This window comes from Alternaria dauci, chromosome 1 (genome assembly GCF_042100115.1).
Source record: "Alternaria dauci strain A2016 chromosome 1, whole genome shotgun sequence".
In the NCBI taxonomy this organism is placed as follows: Eukaryota; Fungi; Ascomycota; class Dothideomycetes; order Pleosporales; family Pleosporaceae; genus Alternaria; species Alternaria dauci.
The window spans coordinates 4,398,585-4,417,579 of record NC_091272.1 but is presented as its reverse complement, the minus strand read 5'-3'; the positions used below and the strand labels follow the sequence as shown (position 1 = coordinate 4,417,579).

Genomic DNA, 18,995 nt, shown 5'->3' with positions numbered 1-18,995 from the left:
TTATCAAAAAAGCATGTGTCGTTTTCTCGCTGGGTCGAAAACAATGTTGCATGAATGCCGTGTGCAGTTCGTTTCCTTTCAGGGCTAACTCGAAGACTCAACGAAAGCGAACCGATGCCTATCCCTGCAGGACAATCATCGCTGCCGACACTACCGGTAGACGTGGGGAAAGGAATTCTTTCACTGGGCCAAACGAAGCCCTTCAGCGGTTCGTACACAGAGCGCTTGCAAGTCCATCCGCTATTTTAAGCTTTGAAACGCGTTCCTAAGATTCCAGGCACGAGCGCGTCGCGGGTCCAAGTTTCGGAACTGTGGCGGTGCGTTGGCCCTTCCTCCCTGTAAGCACTGATGTTGCTGGTAAACCTTGTTGCGTTGAAGGAAAACTCCGGCAGGTCCGCTCCCCCGAAAACTCCCTGAGGGTGTAAAGTTGCTGCCGGCAGGTATTTTGCGATAGTTTGACCAAAGCGAGTTGCATGCCGCGATGTCTGCCTTGCTGGACCAGCGGCGTGTCTAAGGGTCAAGCCTCAGCGCTAAACCCGTATGCCCCTCGCTCCAGCCACAATCGTCACAACGCATGGGTCTCTCAACCTACGCGGATCATGCCGTGGCAGAGAGCTACGCCCAGCCATCTGATGGGGGGCCGCGATAGCCTACTGCGCACTTGCTGCAGAGGGCCTTGGGCGCCTGTTGCAGTTGCCTTGCACACTTTCCCCATCTTGATCTGTGATTGTGACTGCTCCGACTGCTAATCTTCTTTGTACTGTGCTGTGTGATACGTGACGCAGCCAGCCTCTCACTGATACGGGCAAACAGCTTCTTGATGATATAGATTACGGTAGCTTCTTAGGTTGTGCTCTAGGCAAGTCGGACGCTCTTTTGGCAACACTGGAGGGATATACGAGAAACGACGGCATCGTGACTTTGGACGCTCGTCATGGAGGTATGCAGGCAGCTCAACCTTCCCATCTGATGTCGAACCAACTAACCTTACTGCAGAACACTACTACTGGAATATATAGCGGGTCTCCAGCATACACGCGAGACACATCACCCATACAACATGCATCACCAAGCTCCTCAGACTCGTCAGCGACGATAAAACCACTACCCGCGATACCACACATGCCTCCTCCCTACGCATACGAAAGGCCGTACCGCGATGATCCACCAACACCCACTGAAGGCACACCCTCGACACATCGTCAGCTCACTTCACCAACACATGACCTACAATCTCAACACGGTCTGGTGTACCGACCCTACACAGACTCGTCGCCACCTCACACCCCAATCGCCGACGACGTACCTCTCGCACACCTCTTCGCTACGCACACGTACGCACAACCAACAGAGTTCTTGTACCAACCCGACGATGCCTTCTACCCGGCCGATGCACCACCGCCGTACGCGATCGCAGTCCGACAATCATATCGCGACACACTCATTCAATACATACCCAGCAGCCAGCACGACCCCCGAGTCGCAGAAGACGAGGAAAGTCAGCTGGGCATAGATGTGATAAGACCAGATGACGTGCGGTACTCGGTTGAGAAGATTGTTGCCATGTTTGTCGTTGCGCTGCTGTTGTTGGTAGTGTCGGGGGTGCTTAGTTGGCTGGCTCTGGGGAACATGAGATGAGAGTAGAAGTGGGACATGAGATGAGAGTGGAAGTGGGAGGGATTGTCTGCGATCGAGGAAACAGACGGCGTTGGACAGGGATATGATACACACGCGAACTATTGTTGCGACTACTTTGGATGTGATGGCAGTGCAAATTCGGGCATGGGAGTTTTGCGGTGGAAACAAGGACGTTGGATAGCGTGAAGCAATATTTGGCATAGCATCTAGGATAACATCATGTAAAGACCCTTTGACATAACCCCTACAAATATGTGCAGTGAAGTATAAGAGATGGCTTGTTGACACATGCATTACTGCATTACACCCAGGCGCACACTAGCATGACAGCTGAGTATTAAAATTCAGTCTGTCCACGGTAATGAACGCTAACATTTCACAGCCAAACAGATCGTGTTCCAATATTAGACACCAGCCTTATGGACCCTGGAGTGGAGCTCCCCAGTTAGGTGGGTCCCGTATGAGCATCGGAACAAAGAAACGCGAAGATGAGAGGGTGAAGATGCAAGCTGCCTAGGAAGGAGAAGCTCTGTGTAGTTGTACAGCTTGCAGTCCAATGCTCGCATGGGGAAGCGTACGCGAAGGTGCAACCTGAGGCATCCAGGGCGCTGATGTGAGCAGTGCGCAGCGGAGACCCACACAGGCTCGGGCTCGCAAAGACGGTAGGATTGTTGACGGGACAGTCAGGCCGCCAAAGGGAAATGTCGTTCCTTGATGGTGAAGAATTTCCCTGGTCGCCGTGTCCAGCACGTGGTGAGTGCCATGGAGCATGCTCCGGGGATACAGTACGGTGGGAGCTGGGGTGCCGCTGAAGACGCTGAAGACGCTGGAGAGGCCGCATGCTCTGTTTTACAGCTCGACGTGGGTGGTTCTGAGCGATTCAATTAGTGTGTGGCGTCGGTGTAGCGGTCCAGGATGTTGACCGGCGGAGCAGGGAGGATGACCCGCTATTGTGTACAATTCACCCCGCCGCGTCAATTTCGCCAGCCAGCGCCGTGGTCAGGAACGAGCAACTCAGTGATCGCGCGCCTTGTATCTGCCGTGTCAAGGCTCGAGGATACAGAGGCCGTCACCGAAGCATTCGCTCCCAGCCAATTCCTCGGGGGACTGCGCCGCACCCCCAGCCGGCGGGCTTTCCCTCACACAGCCTTGCAGCTTGCTCCGTTTGGACAGTGCCCAGCTTGCTGTCAGCCGCAGCAGCATCTCTCCCAAATATCCTTGATCGCACCCCACCCGCTGAATCTCAGCCCTCTTGCTCTCTCAGGCTCATGAATTCCATGAACACCCGTTTCAAGAACCTAGTGGGTTCGAAACGAAAGAGTTCCTCACACAACCCCTCGCCCACTCCCCAAGGCAATCCCGCCCCCACAGGCGCTCAACGGCCAACGTCGCTGTCCCCGCAGGCCTCGTCGAGCAGCTCCTCGCTCCCCATGAATCCCCAGAATCCCCTGGGCCGTCCGCCCTCGTACACATATGCCCCTCCTGGCGGGCTCGGTGCGCCCCAGCAACAGCACGGCCGGCCCGCGAGCCCTCTACCGCCCATCAACACGGGCGCGCCTGGCTACCCTCCCCAACAGCCGCCCATGGGCTACCCACCGCAGCAGGGCCCGCCTGGCTATCCTCCCCAAGGCCCGCCGGGCCCGGGACAGTACGGCCAGGGCTACGGCGCTCCTCCGCCTGGAGCGCCTGCCCCTCATGGTGCGCCCGCAGCATACAACAGGCCCTCGGGCATGGCAGAAGTAGCTGGCGAAGGTCGTTCCAAGGCCCAGCTCATTGTGGGCATCGACTTTGTGAGTAGCCTCAGGCAACAACGAGGCGCAGCAACTGACCACCCAAAACAGGGCACCACCTTCTCTGGTGTCGCATTCGCTTTTGCTACCAACACCGAGGCCAAGGAAGACATCATCACCGAGTGGCCTGGCGCGGGCAACCAGACAAAGCAGAAGGTGCGATCCACATGCTCACATCAACACGACAGGACTAATGCGCCGTAGATTCCCACCGTCCTCTACTACGACCAGTACCAGAAAGTAGTAGGATGGGGCCCTGACATTGCCGATGCTTTGGCCCCCACTGGCTACCCCAAGCCTGGCGTGCAAAAGGTCGAGTGGTTCAAGCTGCAGCTCATGCTGTCCGGAAACACATACATCGACCCCATCAACCTCCCCCCGCTACCCCCGGGCAAGTCTGAGATCGATGTCGCAGCCGACTACCTCTTCCACCTGCGTCAGGCGATGCGCAACCAGCTGCAAAAGACGCTTGGTGAGGTATTCAACCGAGAGGAGCGCAACATCAGATACTACCTCACGGTACCCGCCATCTGGAACGATGCCGGAAAGGCTGCGACGCGCGCGGCTGCCATTCAGGCTGGTTTCTTGCGGGACGAAAACGACAACAGATTGACCCTCATCACCGAACCCGAAGCCGCGGCCATGTTCTGTTCAAAGACTGGTCTGCTCAATCTCAAGATACACGATGCCGTCCTCATCGTCGATTGTGGTGGTGGAACCGTCGATTTGATCGCCTACGAAGTCGAAGAAGAGCAGCCCTTCTCCGTCGCTGAGTGCACAGCTGGATCCGGAGACTCGTGCGGTTCTACTGCGCTCAACCGCAACTTCAGCAACATTCTCCGAGCCAAGATCAGGAAGATGAAACTCCCAGATGGTTCCAAGACCGCCGGCAAGGTGTACGCCAAGTGCATCATGGACTTTGAGAACAGGATAAAAGCCGATTTCCGAAACAATGGTCAGAAGTGGGCTGTCGACGTTGGTATTGAGGCAGAGTTCCCCGAGGCTGGCATCGAAGAAGGGTACATGACTTTCACCAACGAGGAGATTTTGCAGTGCTTTGAGCCCGTGGTGAACCGTATTCTTGAACTTGTCAGGAATCAGATCATCGCCATCCAGGCACAGAACCGGTCATTGCAGGTAAGCAATACGATTTTGAAGCTTTTGGCACCCGGTACTAACTGGCACAGAACGTCTTGGTCGTTGGCGGTTTCGGAGCCTCTGAATACCTCTTCCAACAGATTAAACTCCACGTCCCGCCTCAATTCCAATCAAAGGTCGTCCGCCCCATGGACTCCGTCGCCGCCATCGTCAAGGGAGCCGTCACAGCAGGTATCACCGAGCGTATCGTCACACACCGTGTTGCACGTAGGCATTATCTCATGGCCACTCTCCAGCCCTTCAAAGAGGGCCACCACCCCGAACAATACCGCGTCCCATCTCTTGACGGCAAGGATCGCTGCAAGTACACACGCCAAATCTTTGTGCAAAAGGGACAAAGAGTCAAGATCGGCGAGCCAGTCAAAGTCTCATTCTTCAGACAAGTTGCACCTGGTGCCACACTCATGTACGAGGATATACTGTATGCGTGTGACGACGATGTTTGCCCGGAATACACCAAGGACCCTCGTAAGTTGAGAGATTGCCTAACATGGAAAGAACCTTGCTAACAGCGACATAGGCATCAAGGAAGTCGTCACACTCACTTCTGATCTCTCACGAAAGAATCTCGAAAAAGATTTTGAACGCATGGACACGCCCCAAGGAACTTTTTACCGTGTCTACTTTGACATTTACCTTACGCTTGATGGCTCGGAGTTCAATGCCGAGCTGGTTTGCCAGGGCGAGGTTATGGGCAGGTGTACTGCGCGGTTCAGGTAGACTGTGGGTTGATAATGCGAGGAACGCCGGTAAAAGTTTACCCGACTGGTTTGCTAATCTGGTGGAGAGACCATACTTTTGGGCATCTTATCTAAATATCGGCAGGATATATGGGCTAGACGGGGACACGATTGCGACTCTTTCTTCTGCGCCGATCCTCGTCTTCTTGTTGGCTTCCTTTTACGATCTGGTTCAGAGCGCTGACGATGTTATCTATACAAGCATACCCCCGAAATGTTTCAATGGCAAAATTCTTTTAATTGTTATACACTAATCTATCCAATATAAGTCCGGCCGCAGCGTCTCGAACGTCCTTGTCTGGTCGAATTGCGAAGGCTTTCCCGAGCCCTGCCGAAATGAGATTTGCGTACCATCTAGAGAGCTTGTGTGGGTACCATTGCTAGGCCTACTTGCTTAAGAATTTGGTGGCGAGGTCACGAGGATGCGCTGGGGCCAGAGTGATCTCCATCGAAGTCTGCAAAGAGGGATTGGTCAATGGAAGAGTCGGAGTCATTACCTGAAAGAGTTTCGGCCAAAGACTTGTTGTCAAAGTATAGACCGATGTTATTACCAGGACAGCGCTCAAGAACTTTGTCGTTGTCTTGTGGGTCCGGGGTTACCGAAGATGCCGCATACTCGTAGTATCCAAGGCTTGGAAGGTTTTCTTCAGAGAAAGAACGTACCGGCGAAGTACAGATCGACGCGCCATGGAGTACCGGTGGTTCCGGCTCTGAATCACCTAAAGATCCGCAATGCTCGTCTCCATCAACACCTTTTTCAGCACCGGTGTGACGTTCGTTGTCATCGTCGTCTTCGTGCGTAGATGAACCTACCGAGAATCTTAAACCGATTGACAATCGACGCTCAGCGTCAACAGTCTCTGAATCACTGTCTGATATGGAGAACCGGTGGCTTGCTGGAACGGTCTCTGCGGCGATGCAGTCATCTAACGAGAATCGTCGAGATGCTGGGATGGCTTCTGGGATGCCATCGGGAACGTCGTCTGGTGCGCTGGCTTCAGTTGCTGGGTAGCTAGAAGAGTGCAGAACTGAAGTAGCGCTTTCCGGAGATAGTCACCGGGATGTAGGCTCTGCTTCTGGCTTGTCATTGGAAACGTGATCTAATGTACTAAACTCAGTGTCTGCGTGGTTCTGACGACTTGACGATAATGATGGGAAAGCGGGACCCGAAGTGGTCCTCAAAGGACCGAGATTTGACCATAGAAGGTATCCATCACAACGAACTGGGGGTGGCAAACCTAGCATATCAGCCAACGAAGGTAGTTTCTTTTTTCCACGCAGAGGCGGAGGACGTGTTTCGTCTACGGCCTTGTTGGTGTGCATATATCTTAGATGACTACTCACCGGGAGATCGTCGCGACAGTTGTGCTTGCACATCTTCCTTACTGGTTCTACCGGTGGCTTTGTTCGTTGCTGCGGCATGGGAAAGGGAGAGTCTGGACGAGTTGGATGGAACGGTGATCGTCTGGGAAGGGCTTCGAAAACAGTTGTGCCCTCGGTACTCTGCTTCTGCCGCAGCTTGGCCGGTTCTGGTCTCTGGATGATTGGAGCTCGGCCATTCTGCTGTGCTGCAACCGGTGTTGATAGATAATACTCATCAGCCTCACCACCAGGACGATGTCCAAGATGCGTATCCTTCCGAACGTGTAACTGCGGTCTCGGTCGACGATCGTTTCGGTACCGGACAGCGTTGCAACGCTGAAGTTCTACTGTAACCTGAGTAAAAGGCTGCGGCTTGGAAATACCCCATGGCTCAGGCAAGTCATTCTTTACAGCTAGTATGCCATCGAGAGGCGCCAACGCCAATGCTGGTTCGAATCGTACGGCTCTACGAGCCTGAGCAAAGAAGGTAGAGACAATATGCGCTACTTTTGGCACGCAAAACTGCTCGTTGTCAGCCTTATCAGGCCCTGTATCACGGTTTCCACTATACCCGTCAGCTGTCACGGGAGCCATGACCATGCTATCGAGTGAAGGCTGGGGCTGCTGCGCAGAGCCCTGGCGAGGCGTCGTCATCTCTACATCCAATTCTTCGCGGAACATGGAGACGCCAGTAGGGTACTTGGCATATCTTTTTTGCGGGCGAGGATACACACGCAAAAACTGTCTCTGTTGCTCTTCAGGCACCAGAGCAAGGGTAGCCTCGATGTCGTAACACGCGCAACGAGGGTTCTCTGTATGCTTGTGCGCGCGCATTTGCGCATATGTTAGCATCGCCATACCGGTGGTATCAGGGTTCGATTCATTCGTCGCGGTATTGACAATTTCCTGAGGCTTGGGTTCACGCATCTTCGTGGAAGCTAGAAGATCCATCCCCATATTCAGCGTTTGAATTTACTCAAGTTGGGTATTGACTGTTTGACAGAACCGTGAGTTGCGAGTCAATAGCTAAGTATCTTGGTGATATCTTTTGATCAAAGAGCGTACTGAGCTGTAGTACTACACGGTTGTCTCTGCTTTGGTAGATGTGAACATGCTTTTCAGGAATGGCTGAGCGGTCTTCCTCTTATACGCCGGCATGGTTCCAGCAATGTCTGCGAATATATCCAGTATAATTACGTGAATAGACGTGGGGGTCAGATTGACTTACAATGTCTGACATTGTGAAATTATTGCAAAAGATCTAGAAGCAGTCCGATAAATCCAGTCGAGTTCACGTTTGTATACGTGCTGACTGGTATCACGCGAAAGCTAGACATACAGTCATGGCGTGCAGGCACCCTCGCTGATGATAGTGCCACACCACGAAAGAAGATGACTATTTCGGTCTATTAGAGGTTGATGGATCTGTATATAGGAACTGAGAAAAGCGTCTGGAACCATAAGAAGAGCAGTCTATGTCACATTAAATAAGAAGATTACACACTCGGAGGTTAGCCGATTTCGAGTAAATCCCAGTAATCATATGCAATAGCATATATCTGACATTTCGTACTGTATTTATACTTCGTGCTGGGAGTAGAACTCATCGTTCATCATTCTGCTGTCTCTTGGTCGTCTTGTAGCAATGAGACAAAAGCAGAATCCAGCCCATACACGCCGCGATATCTTCGATATGAACATAATAGAGAATTCTCAAGAGTGTTACACAACGAGTGATACATGCGAAAAGGAGCCACCTTCTGTATTGCTTCCGAAAGTGTCATAAAAAGCAAGGGTATCATGAACTCTTCACCAAAGCTTAGGCCGGTAGGTTGTCAGCCTTACTGAGCCGCCTGACGCCCTCGGCCTTCCTATCTTCCGCAAGTATAGAGGCGAATTTACTAGCCTTTCTGATCTGGGGTCCTTTCCAGTAGAAGACGTAGATCGGTACTACGACCAAACACGACAAGCATGCCAAGAGAGTGGTGGCATACTCAGACTTCTGGGGACTCGTGGATGCGAGGTTGTTGTATAGAGGTGTGGCGTACATGGCGGAGATACCGGCAAGGAAATCACGAGCGAACGCGTTGCCGCCAGTGGCTGAAGCCGAGTATGGACCGTACGCGGCGATCATGTAATCAACAGAGGAGTAGTAGATTGCAAAGTTTGCGAGTCCGACGAGGAAAGAGAAAATCATTGGTGCTATCCAATGCGTTTGAGGTGGTCCCATGCCTATGCAGTGTTAGTCGAAGTTCAGGTGACGGCGCCGGCGGCCAACTTACAGGTCCAAGCAAAGCCAAAAAGCCCGATGGGCTCAAACAACGCAAGCAACAGAAGCGGCTTCAAACGCCGCTCTGGCGACATCCAATCAGGGCCATTCTTCTTGCGTAGGTGATCATCGCGCCAGAACCAAGGCCAGTACAAAAAGTACGTGAAGAAGTAGGAAGCGTTGATTGGGATGAATGCCCAGGCTACCTGTAGCGTGCCGAAACCAAAGTTGTTCGGGAAGGTGACGTTGAAAGCCTCCAAGAACGTGAAGATCAGAGCGTCCGAGAAACCGGAAAGGAGCGAGAGGAGCAACACGATAGGCTCACGAACAAACATCTCAAACGGTCGAAGCCAGATCTTTCCAGCCTCCTTGAGCGAGATCCGTGGCTTCTTCAGTTCATTTGGACCGTAGACGTTCGGGTCTTCGCCTGTTTGGCGACGTCTCTTGGCTTCGCGGTCGATAAGAATGGTGGATCGACTCTCAGGCATGAAGAAATGCACTGCCTGGGCAACAACGCCAAAGATCAGTTGGATCCAAAAGTTCCACTGCCATGTGAGATATTTCTCGATGGGGCCACCAATAACACCGCCGATAGATGTCCCAATTGTAGAAGACAATACGATAAAGCATAGAGGCCAGTGCTGGGTCTCTGGTTCATACAGATCGGCAATGAGACCAAGAGTAACACTACCTCCAGCCGTGGAAAGACCTCCCTGGAAAACATTAGCGCTGGAGGCATTCAAAACATGGGAAACTTACAAGAGCTCTGCAGACCACAATGGTACCAAAGTTTGGGGCAACAGAACAGGGGATTTCCCAGATGTTGATGAGAAACATGCTGAGCTGTAAAATGGGCCAGCGACCAAACTCCTCACTCCACGGCGCCCATAACTCGCATCCAAAGGAATAGAAGACCAGATAGATCATCTGTCCGACGCGCGCTGCCTGTGTGCTGATTCCGAAATGTTCGGAAATCGGGTTGACAGCGCTGGGATACACTGACGTGTTGAAGTTCATGGAGATTTGGATTGCAGCAATTGAAGTCAAATACATGGCCTTCTTCCACTTCGGCCATGTGTATGCGAGCTTATCCCAACACTCCCACTCCCTCAACTCGCGCTTTCCGTCTGGACCAGGGACCATGGACGGGTGATGGACTCCCTGAGGATCGACGGGGACATTGACATCCCACTTCTCCTCGTCGCTGGCTTCACCTGGGAAGCTAGGTCGGTGCTCAGCATCGTCTTTCTCAGAAACTGATTTTGAGCCAGCCCGGGCGGGCGAATGTTGCCTGGACTCGCATTCCGTCATCGTAGGGTGGAATGAGGAGAGAAAGCTGGAGATGAGACTCGGGGTACGGGAAAGGATATCAAGGCCCTCTTGAACCCAGTAAAAGTCCACATTTGGCATCCACCTCCAGAATGACGTCTGAGTACAACGCTCGCAACAAAGACCCTTCTCCACTCAGAGAGGGTCCTGTCAGGGTGGGATCCATTGTTGCAAATCCAGGGCATAAAATGTCGGCCTGAAATTCATCGTGGGGATCGGGGTAATAGATGCCATCGACGACAGCAGTGATAGAGTGTGTCTCAGGGTGGGCCTAGCTTGACAATATCGCGATGCTCTTTGGCGGTTGTATCTTGTGGACCCAACTTTGTGACGACAAGCTTCGTCCATGCAGTGAAAAACTGAAAGTTACGTTCTCAACCCACTTCTTGCCGACAGGCGAAACATCCGTAGATCTGCATGCGGCTGAAGATAAGAATGGGTCGGGTGGACCCAAAACCCGCAAGTTCTCAAGTAACTAGGGAAGTCGTCCGGTATTGCTTGGATAGTTTGGCTCTTTTGTGTTCGTATGAAATGAAGCATCCTTGTTAAAAAGCTGCCTCGCTTCGCCTGTAGACGAAAACATGGTGTCTTTCAGAAGGTGGCATCCGTGTGGCTAAAAGAGTCCCAGTGAGGTAAAGCGAAAAGCTCCTCATCGTCTCCAGTGATGACATGTGAGGATGCGGTCTGGCAAGTGATCATCACGCCGTAGTCGCCCGAATGGGGTAAAGATGCAAGAGGCTCTGCGGGCAGGCGGGTGAAAACTCTTGGCTCAACTGCATGACATCACAATGCATGAACGCGAGACCCGCCGTAGTTCGCGACACCAACACCATCCCTCACGATGCGATCGAGACGGTCTCGACCTGACGCTACATATGCTCTCTAGCGTAAATTGTCTGAGATTTTTTTCGGTTCGCAATCTTACCTCAAGTCTGCTCCATTTTTCGATGCCTGCACTTTGCAGGGTCTACCACCAGTTATTTGAGACATAGTTTACTCATGGAACTCCCATATGCATGTCGATTGACATGACATCGTGCACTAGCCTTTCCGAGTATTCCTTACTCGTATCCCCACAAAAATCATCACACCGTCTAGACTGTGCGAATGACAGGGAGGACGTCATTGAGCACGAGAATGCTGCCACAACACAACGCCTTTTAGATCAACACGGCTACTCAGACATGACCATTTTTGAGTGAGATGATGTTCAACAGAACATATCAAACTCGGAACTCGTCGTTCCAGGATCAAGTACGCAATTGTGACTTAGTCCAAGTCATATGTACGCGATGAATGGTAAGCAATTAAGGCACAGATGTGTTGTCAAGCAGCGGTACAGTAAGTTTTTCGATATTCTCGAGAAATGCAAGAAATTGCGACTGCAAGAAAGAACCCCGTTTTACCAAAGTTCTCATGAAGACAGCCTCCCAGGCTGGAGCGTGAGGACTAGAAAACGAGAAGAAGAGAATCGCCAACCACATGTGAGTTCAACACGATTCCTTTCGTCGGAACATTATCCTTCCTCATTTTTTCACCAAAGATGATCACAATTGAAGTACGAGCGTGGTCAATAGCTATCGCATTAATGTTTTTTTAAACCTAAAAATAACACGCCCAGATCTGAGTGCAGAACCAGCTCAGTATCATCATCCTAGAATTGGTATCACAACAAAAGAGCACATATTTCTCCTTCCTTCCACGAATTCATCAACAACAGTTCCCTTACAAAACACCAACAACAGCAGCAGCAACCGCAACAGCAGCTCCGACAAAGCTCTGCGCGCTGAAACCACCAGCAGCAACATTAGCAGTAGCCTCAGCAGGAGCACCACTAGCAGAGCTACTAGCACCCTCGCCAGAAGTGCTATCGGTACCAGAGTTCGCGCCGCCGCCGGCTGAGGGCGAGGTAGGTGTGTTGCCAGCCGCGCCGCCTGAACCGGCTGCCTGACCGGGGGAGAGGTTCTCTGTAGCTTGAGCGGCGAGAGCGACAAAAGCGGCCATTGTTTTGTTTCCGGATGTAGGACTGTGGGTGCAGAGTTAGTGAATGTTTATTGGGAGTGCGGAAAAGGAGAACTTACGCGTTGATAGCACCGACCATGCCAGCTTGACAGTGCTGGCCCTGGGAGCAGTAGAACCAGACTGGCTTCTCGTCTGCGACACGGATGGTATATGTGAGGACTTGGCTTGTAGCGGTCAAGGAAGCGTTTGTGGGCATGAAGCCGGAGAAGAAGGCATCGGTTTTGTTGGCCATGACGTTTTGGATGGGTGTGCATGGGTTGTCAAAGGTGGACTGAACGACCGAGTGATTCTGTTTGGAAAGTGTTAACTAGGTTCTACTCGAGAAAAAAAAGGAAGCGGGGTATTAGGGTAGGACGTACCTTGGGGTGGAATTGGAACTGGACAAGATCTCCTGGTTGTGCGACAACGTTGGACGGAGAGAAGGTCAGACTTCCATTTGGACCTCCGACTTGGACTACGTGTGTCATGACCATGCCTGCCATTGGGGTTGGCTGAGATGTCGCCACGCTGCCTAAGACAGCGGAGGAGAGTGTTGGCTCAGTGGCGGCTATGGATCCTGAAGCGGTCGAGGAAGACTCCTGAGCGCACGCGAGGCCGAAGACGGCGAAGAGAATGGTTGCTCTTGAGAAATACATGTTGGCTGTTGTATATGATGTTCGCTCGTTCGTTTGTATAAAAGGCGATCTCGATATTAGGTATGCGATTCGTGTTGCGATTGATGCTCAATGTCTCGTCAAGAGAGTGGATGTGCGACTAGCGCTCTGGTTGGGAATGTGAAAATATAGCAAGCTGGACTAGCCAGTCCTTTATTAAAGATTGTGAAGAGGTAAGTAAAGAAAGATAGATGCAAGGAAAATGCAACACAAAGTGACAAGAAACGTGAGAGATGTGGAGGATGTGAAAAAGAGAAGCCTGAGGTGAGGGTTGTAGGGCCATCTTAAGGCATGACAGATGGACATGCGTGGCCAGGGCGGTTAGCAGATATTCCGATACATGGGGTTGGAGTTGCGACATGTTAGAGGCATGGGGTGCTTCAGCTTCCTGGTTCGGCTGGAGACCCTGGATGTGAGGCTTAAAACGGCTATATTTGAGTGCAGCTTAAAGTTTGAACGTCAGCAATGGACAGTGTTAATATTGTGTACAAACAGCTTCAGAGATAATTGAGGTAGAATACCATAGCGCAACGTACACAGGTGGTGGTGTTGTAAAGCAGCGTTGATCATGTCACTATGTTGGTGTTCGTCGTGATGCAGCTGGGTGTTCACGATACGACGCGCTGCACGTTACGGCTGTGTTTGAGCCCCACCCCCATCGTGCTTCAAGCCAGCTGTGGCAACGGCAACCACAAAACCGAACGAGCCAGGCAGCCGGAACATGCGTTTGCGAGATTGGGCATTAAATGGCTACCAGGCTGCGCGCGTAAAATTCTTCGACAAGATCTTGGACGCCAGGCAACATTGCGAGATGTTTCAAACGTGTCAGGCGGTTGAGTCCTTCATTTGTCTATGAGTCCTTGTGACCTGATTCCGTATGGCAGATCGTCCTGTAAACGACTGATGTACATGTCCATGTTTCGGCCTCTTGCCTTCTCCGCCTCTTGACTGCTGTGAGTCGTGGTATTGCGCCGAACATCCGCCTTCGCCCTGTTTGACTTCTCATGTTCTGAAAATAGCCTGAAAACACCGGCGTCCAAAGGCAGGCTGTGCAAGGTGCGTGTATGGTGCGGCGCAAATGTCGAACCATTGCCGTAGTCGGTGCAAAGGGCTGCTCGCTGGAATACAGCCGAATTGCAACGCCAACAGCATATTCAAGTAGGCTTACATACATCCGTATGGCAGATGATGGTATCTCTTCTCCTCTCATCGCTGGTCCGCGCTGAATCGTTACGTCTTCGTGTACCTGCCGCTTTCAAAAGTCCAACACAAGTTGTGGCGTCATCTTCTCCAGATCCTCTACTTGGAGGAAACCATCAATGGAAGCCCCGTCTTTTGCAGCCGCTTTCATCTCATCTTGGCTTCTGAGAAAAGCTTCCGTGACGAAGATGTCAATGTACTTTCCGACCAGCTTCATCGCACCGGTTTGTATTTGTATGTTCGAATCCTCAAAGTTCTCGAGAAGCAGACGTGCGAGGAGGGGTCGAGGTACGACGGGCTCGGAAAGGGCAGGTTTGGCTGCTGATGGTGGTGGCTTGGGAGCGGGCGCGTCCTCCATGATGTCGTCGAAGTCTGAGAGATTTAGATCTTCAGCAACATCTTCATCTTGGTCATCATCAGAGAGGTCAATTATATCGGCCGCCGGCTGGAAGCCACTCTTTGAGCCTGTCGCACTGCTCTTCTTTGCTGGGCCGGCCGCGCGGGAAGCTGCTGCTGGGGCGCGTTTCGTGGTTGTAGATGCCTGGGAAGCCGCGTTTACAGGCCGTGGTGGGTTGAACGACGGCCCTTTTCTGCGCGCAGCATTCGCTGTCGCATTTTTTGGTGGCATCTGAGATATAATCGGGTCTGCGTTGCGGGCGGTCACTTGGGGTGCGAAGTGAGGCGACTGCGTTTGGTGATGGTGATGCCCGCGCCAATCCCCACCTGGGCAACACGCTGCGCGCTCTCACGTGGACATCACCTTGACCAGCGCAATGACATTGCTCTGATACGGTAACATTTTCATTCAACATACCAGTGATACTCATGACGCTCGACCTGACAAGCGAATCATGAAGCGCAAATGACGGGCTTGCATGTCCGAGGACATGCACATTCTACGCCTTGATGCTACATAGCCAACACGGTGCGCGCCTTATTGTGCCAGTTGTATCTCGCTACACTGCACTGCCGCAGGTATGTACGCTTTCTCAACCGAGATGATACCTGAAGACTGCTGCTCATTGCCAAGCCGACCTCATCCAACCGACCGTTGAATAGGTACACGAAAACGCCGTTGTACATACGACCACGGATAAACACAGACCACCCTTCCTTCATACGCCGCCACAAACCCACCTTGAAAGCTTGACAACTTGATCGCGAGCCCAAAAGGCGGGCCGCACGGTTGCGCCGTTCAATTCGTATTAACAATTACGGTTACTTGCGTAGTCTCCGCACTCGATCAAGCCTCTACGATGGGGGCTGCAAACTAGAGACACCCGTGGACTTGTGTAATGAAGACGCCATAGTGGCGCAACAGGGCGGTTTCTACCAGACAAAGAAACAGACCAGGTGCTGAGCTATTCTTCTGGTTGAGGGGACGTGAGCCATTCGTGGGGAAATGAGATGGAGTTGATACTATGCAACCAGTAGGGTGTGTCGTTACACGGCGTTAGCAGCAGACATTTGGAAAAAGGGTCTTGACATGCAGAAGGCCTGACACATAGTACATGTATGGGACTGTGCCACGAACAAAGAGCATCTTTTTGGGTTCAAGAGGACCTCAGTGCGCTTCATTCCGATTGGGTGCTGGTCGAGTGAGGATTAGGACAGTCATTTCGGAAGAAGTCGAGGCGCAGCGAACGTGGCAAGGGGAGCGTTGGGCGGTTGGCTATCTGCCATGGTGCATCTCCTTACGCAGGCAAGGAGCTATGCTGCTTGTAGTTGTCATCGAGGTTGGATGCATTAAATATAAGTGGAGATTGCTCGATCCCGTGTTATTGGAGTCGGGAATCTGGGACGGAGAGGAACTAGTACCTGCGTCAGCTGTTTATCTCCCGTCCATTTGCACGGAGGATCGTTTGGACGTTCACGTCACGATTCAAGGATGCACGCTACTGGCTGTTTCAGTGACGGGCTGGTGCCTAGGCATCTGGACACCGCATGTGCCAGTCACCACGCTCATGCCGTGCGAGCAGGGCGGCTCCAGGTAGAGTAGGGCGGGTGCTGCTTCTTCCCGCCCGCGTAACTGTGAAGAAAATTCGGCCAAAAGAGCAGAGACATGGCATGGCACAAGAGGCCCGCCCGCCAAACAGAGGTCGAGACTCCGGAGCGTCCTCCCAAGGGCAGCGGGGCCAGGCTAGGCTGGGTCTGGCGGGGTAGGAGAGCGGCCGATGATGGGGTTAGTGCGCAGTCTAGGCGTACAGCGTCAAACCTCGATTGAGTGGTGTTGCGTTGTCGCTGAGATTGAAGCCAACGTCCTGGGCTAGGGGTGGCTAAGCGTCGACTACGGGGTCGCCCTTTTCCCCTGCCCTGTGCAAGGTGGAAGGTGGAAGGTGGAAGGTGCTATTTTGGAGTGGCAGTCGCGCGTTGGGTTAGGAAAGCGCAGTAGTTGCAGGTGGCAGCTGGCAGGTACGGGTGGTGGCGTAGATGAGTGAGCGGGCGCGGGCTTGCTGATAGCTGAAGCTATTGTGGACTCACGATGGAGCGGCCGACGCTTGACACGCGTAGCCAGATAAGGATGCAGCGCACAGCCGTCTTGAGCAAGGCCAAATGTCAGATACCCAGTCCGATCGTGTGCGTGCGCCCAAAACTGCATGGCGGGCGGCTGGCCCGCGCCCAGGTGACGCTGCATCTGGAGCCCTGACCCCGGTCACTCTACCCGAGATGCTTGGTGCTGGGTGCGTGGTGCTCGAGAGGGCACTGTGGCATGCGGCGACCCTCTATGGAAATCATATCATATAGTGGTTCGCTGTCGTCTGCCCAGCGCCCAGCTCCTACCATCCTCTTCGACCAACGCCTTCCTTTTGCGATTGCGGGGTGTGTTTGCTTCCGTCATCTATTCCTGAACCCCCAGAACTGCCACCCACCGCTCATCACTACACTATCTTGCCGCACCATCTATCCACCCAGCACTGTCAATCAATACACGGACCTCCCCTCCCAGAGTTCCGTGTCCTGGTAACCAGACGCCACCACGTCTTAATTCGGACCCCGTCTCACATTGCAAGATAGAGAAGCGCGCCAGGATCTGCGCTCTTGCATGTTGCACCAACGTCTTTATCCATCTCTAGGCGAATAACTCGTTCGCGGCTCCCCAAACAGATATCCCTGGTCGTCGCTCTTATACTCTCTCACCCCCTCCATCTCTTACTCTTCTCCGTCATGCCCCATTCGGTCAACAATTCTACCTCGACCCAAGCAAAAATGTCCCGCCCGTCGTCCACGTCGACGTACTCTGGCACCAATGCATTTCCCAAACAGGCAGGCACCACCCTCCTGTCACCGGAAAATGCTGGGGAACAGCTCTCGCCTTCGCCCTCGCAGTTCTCCTTTGCATCGTCACCCCAGTCGGTGCAGAACATCGAGGTTGACTCCCGCGACCGCGCCCGTACTCCTGTCGCCGATGGTGTCGGTCCCCTGCGCCCCGTCACCTCCCGTTCCCGTGCTGCCTTTTACGAAGATCAATTCGCATACAAGGACGGTATCGCGTCGTCGGCTCGCGAGCGTGTGACCAAGGATGCACCAATTGTAGCCGAGCTGCGGACTAATGTTATCGTAAGTTGATGAATTCCGCCGAGCTCCACTGTTTGGGCAAATCACTAACCCGACGTAGATCAAGGACGAATATACCCTGGTCACCGACCTCTCGCACCACCTCTCGACGCGCTACCAAAGGCCAGAAGCCTCCGTCATGATAACGGTCAACCACTCCGCCTGTCTGCTGCTGGGTGGATCCTTTGAGCCTACGTACATGCTCACTATCAGCGCTCTGCCCGTGCAATTGCAGCCTACGACCAACAAGCGCAATGCCGCCCTGATCCAAACATTCATGGCCGAGTCCATCGGCGTCTCGCCAGACCGCGGTGTGATCAAGTTCGTCCCTATCCCAGAAGAGAGCCTCGCCATCAATGGTATGACTGTCTTGGGCGAAATCGAGCGCCTCGAACGACAGCATGCCGAGGAGACTGGTAGCAACATCAAGCGTGCCATGACCAAGAGCTCGCGCAAATCCGCCCACAAGGCAAAGAGTAGCAACATGCTCTCTCGTGGTCAGTCTAAAGCTGACCGTGGCGCAAAACCAGCCCTCACCTCTGAGGTTTCTCACGATCCGTCCCGCGACTCCGGAATAGCTGTCAACGAGAAGATTGAAGAGATCAGGATTCCTAGCAAGAAGTCTGAGCCACTACTCTCCAAGTTCAGCAGGAAGCCCTCTACCTCGCACCCAGCGCCACCACCTATTCCTGCCGCCAGGCCTGTCACCCCAGCAGTCAACAAGCGCAAGAGCTTCATGAACGTCTTCCGCAGATAACTGTCTAGTAGCATTTCATACATCACTAGCATAATCGTTTCCTCTTCGGCACACAAATACCTTCATCCAGCATTTCTCATTCCGGCGGCATTCCAAAAGGGACACATTCCGCTCTAGACCGAGAGTCGGCAACACAGATTCACCTGCCGTACACCCTTATCTCGGCATCTGTCAAATTCTGCATATGGCGCAACACACGAGTATACTCCAAGTCCCAGAGTGCGACAAAATAGCATTGCTGGGCGTTTGGGATGCATCACCTTTCATTTGTTCATATGAATATACCCTTTCGTAGTCCTTCACCCTACTAGAGTTTTGCGATGAAGGAAATACATAGAATCATCAATGACACAACAATCATCATTACCCCTTCACCACTTTACAGCCGTGTTCTTCCATCGCCACAGTTGCCGCTGATCAGCGTTTTGCCGAGCTGCGCTTCACTCGCCGCAAGCATGTTCTCTACCGTGCCGTGTCTGAATGCAAATTTGACTAAAACATTGTGATCTTCAAGTGATCCAG

At 52.8% G+C, this 18,995-nt stretch overlaps 6 protein-coding genes across 6 annotated transcripts; 3 read left to right on the top strand and 3 right to left on the bottom strand.

Annotated features, from left to right (window-relative positions):
• Positions 1 to 934: 934 nt before the first annotated feature.
• Positions 935 to 1,638, top strand: ACET3X_001377 (uncharacterized protein; the record flags this gene model as incomplete). Its single annotated transcript, XM_069446661.1, has 2 exons — positions 935 to 940; positions 997 to 1,638. 2 exons carry the CDS (start codon positions 935 to 937, stop codon positions 1,636 to 1,638), a joined length of 648 nt encoding a protein of 215 aa, XP_069311619.1.
• A 1,268-nt stretch (positions 1,639 to 2,906) lies between these two features.
• ACET3X_001376 (uncharacterized protein) lies at positions 2,907 to 5,306 on the top strand (the record flags this gene model as incomplete). Its single annotated transcript, XM_069446660.1, has 5 exons — positions 2,907 to 3,428; positions 3,480 to 3,584; positions 3,633 to 4,565; positions 4,616 to 5,054; positions 5,107 to 5,306. 5 exons carry the CDS (start codon positions 2,907 to 2,909, stop codon positions 5,304 to 5,306), a joined length of 2,199 nt encoding a protein of 732 aa, XP_069311618.1.
• A 2,944-nt stretch (positions 5,307 to 8,250) lies between these two features.
• ACET3X_001375 (uncharacterized protein) lies at positions 8,251 to 10,999 on the bottom strand. Its single transcript, XM_069446659.1, has 3 exons — positions 9,717 to 10,999; positions 8,971 to 9,670; positions 8,251 to 8,920 (listed from the first exon to the last, which is right to left on the bottom strand). The coding sequence occupies exons 1-3, from the start codon at positions 10,365 to 10,367 to the stop codon at positions 8,508 to 8,510; spliced, it is 1,764 nt and encodes a 587-aa protein (XP_069311617.1). The 5' UTR covers positions 10,368 to 10,999; the 3' UTR covers positions 8,251 to 8,507.
• Positions 11,000 to 12,011: 1,012 nt separating this feature from the next.
• On the bottom strand, positions 12,012 to 12,943 carry ACET3X_001374 (uncharacterized protein; the record flags this gene model as incomplete). The annotated part of the gene is made up of 3 exons (XM_069446658.1): positions 12,012 to 12,312; positions 12,368 to 12,597; positions 12,668 to 12,943. 3 exons carry the CDS (start codon positions 12,941 to 12,943, stop codon positions 12,012 to 12,014), a joined length of 807 nt encoding a protein of 268 aa, XP_069311616.1.
• A 1,273-nt stretch (positions 12,944 to 14,216) lies between these two features.
• Positions 14,217 to 14,789, bottom strand: ACET3X_001373 (uncharacterized protein; the record flags this gene model as incomplete). Its single annotated transcript, XM_069446657.1, has 1 exon — positions 14,217 to 14,789. One exon carries the CDS (start codon positions 14,787 to 14,789, stop codon positions 14,217 to 14,219), a length of 573 nt encoding a protein of 190 aa, XP_069311615.1.
• Positions 14,790 to 16,935: 2,146 nt separating this feature from the next.
• ACET3X_001372 (uncharacterized protein) lies at positions 16,936 to 18,841 on the top strand. The gene is made up of 2 exons (XM_069446656.1): positions 16,936 to 17,719; positions 17,778 to 18,841. Exons 1-2 carry the CDS (start codon positions 17,327 to 17,329, stop codon positions 18,471 to 18,473), a joined length of 1,089 nt encoding a protein of 362 aa, XP_069311614.1. The 5' UTR covers positions 16,936 to 17,326; the 3' UTR covers positions 18,474 to 18,841.
• Positions 18,842 to 18,995: the final 154 nt, after the last annotated feature.

Excerpts from the sequence above, each read along its gene's own strand:
- ACET3X_001372 (XM_069446656.1), top strand. The coding sequence starts at position 17,327 with ATGCCCCATTCGGTCAACAATTCTACCTCGACCCAAGCAAAAATGTCC. Across the intron at positions 17,720-17,777 it reads AGCTGCGGACTAATGTTATC|ATCAAGGACGAATATACCCT; the intron begins GTAAGTTGATGA and ends AACCCGACGTAG.
- ACET3X_001375 (XM_069446659.1), bottom strand. The coding sequence starts at position 10,367 with ATGCCAAATGTGGACTTTTACTGGGTTCAAGAGGGCCTTGATATCCTT. Across the intron at positions 9,671-9,716 it reads TTGTGGTCTGCAGAGCTCTT|GGAGGTCTTTCCACGGCTGG; the intron begins GTAAGTTTCCCA and ends AATGTTTTCCAG. Across the intron at positions 8,921-8,970 it reads TTTTGGCTTTGCTTGGACCT|GCATGGGACCACCTCAAACG; the intron begins GTAAGTTGGCCG and ends AACACTGCATAG.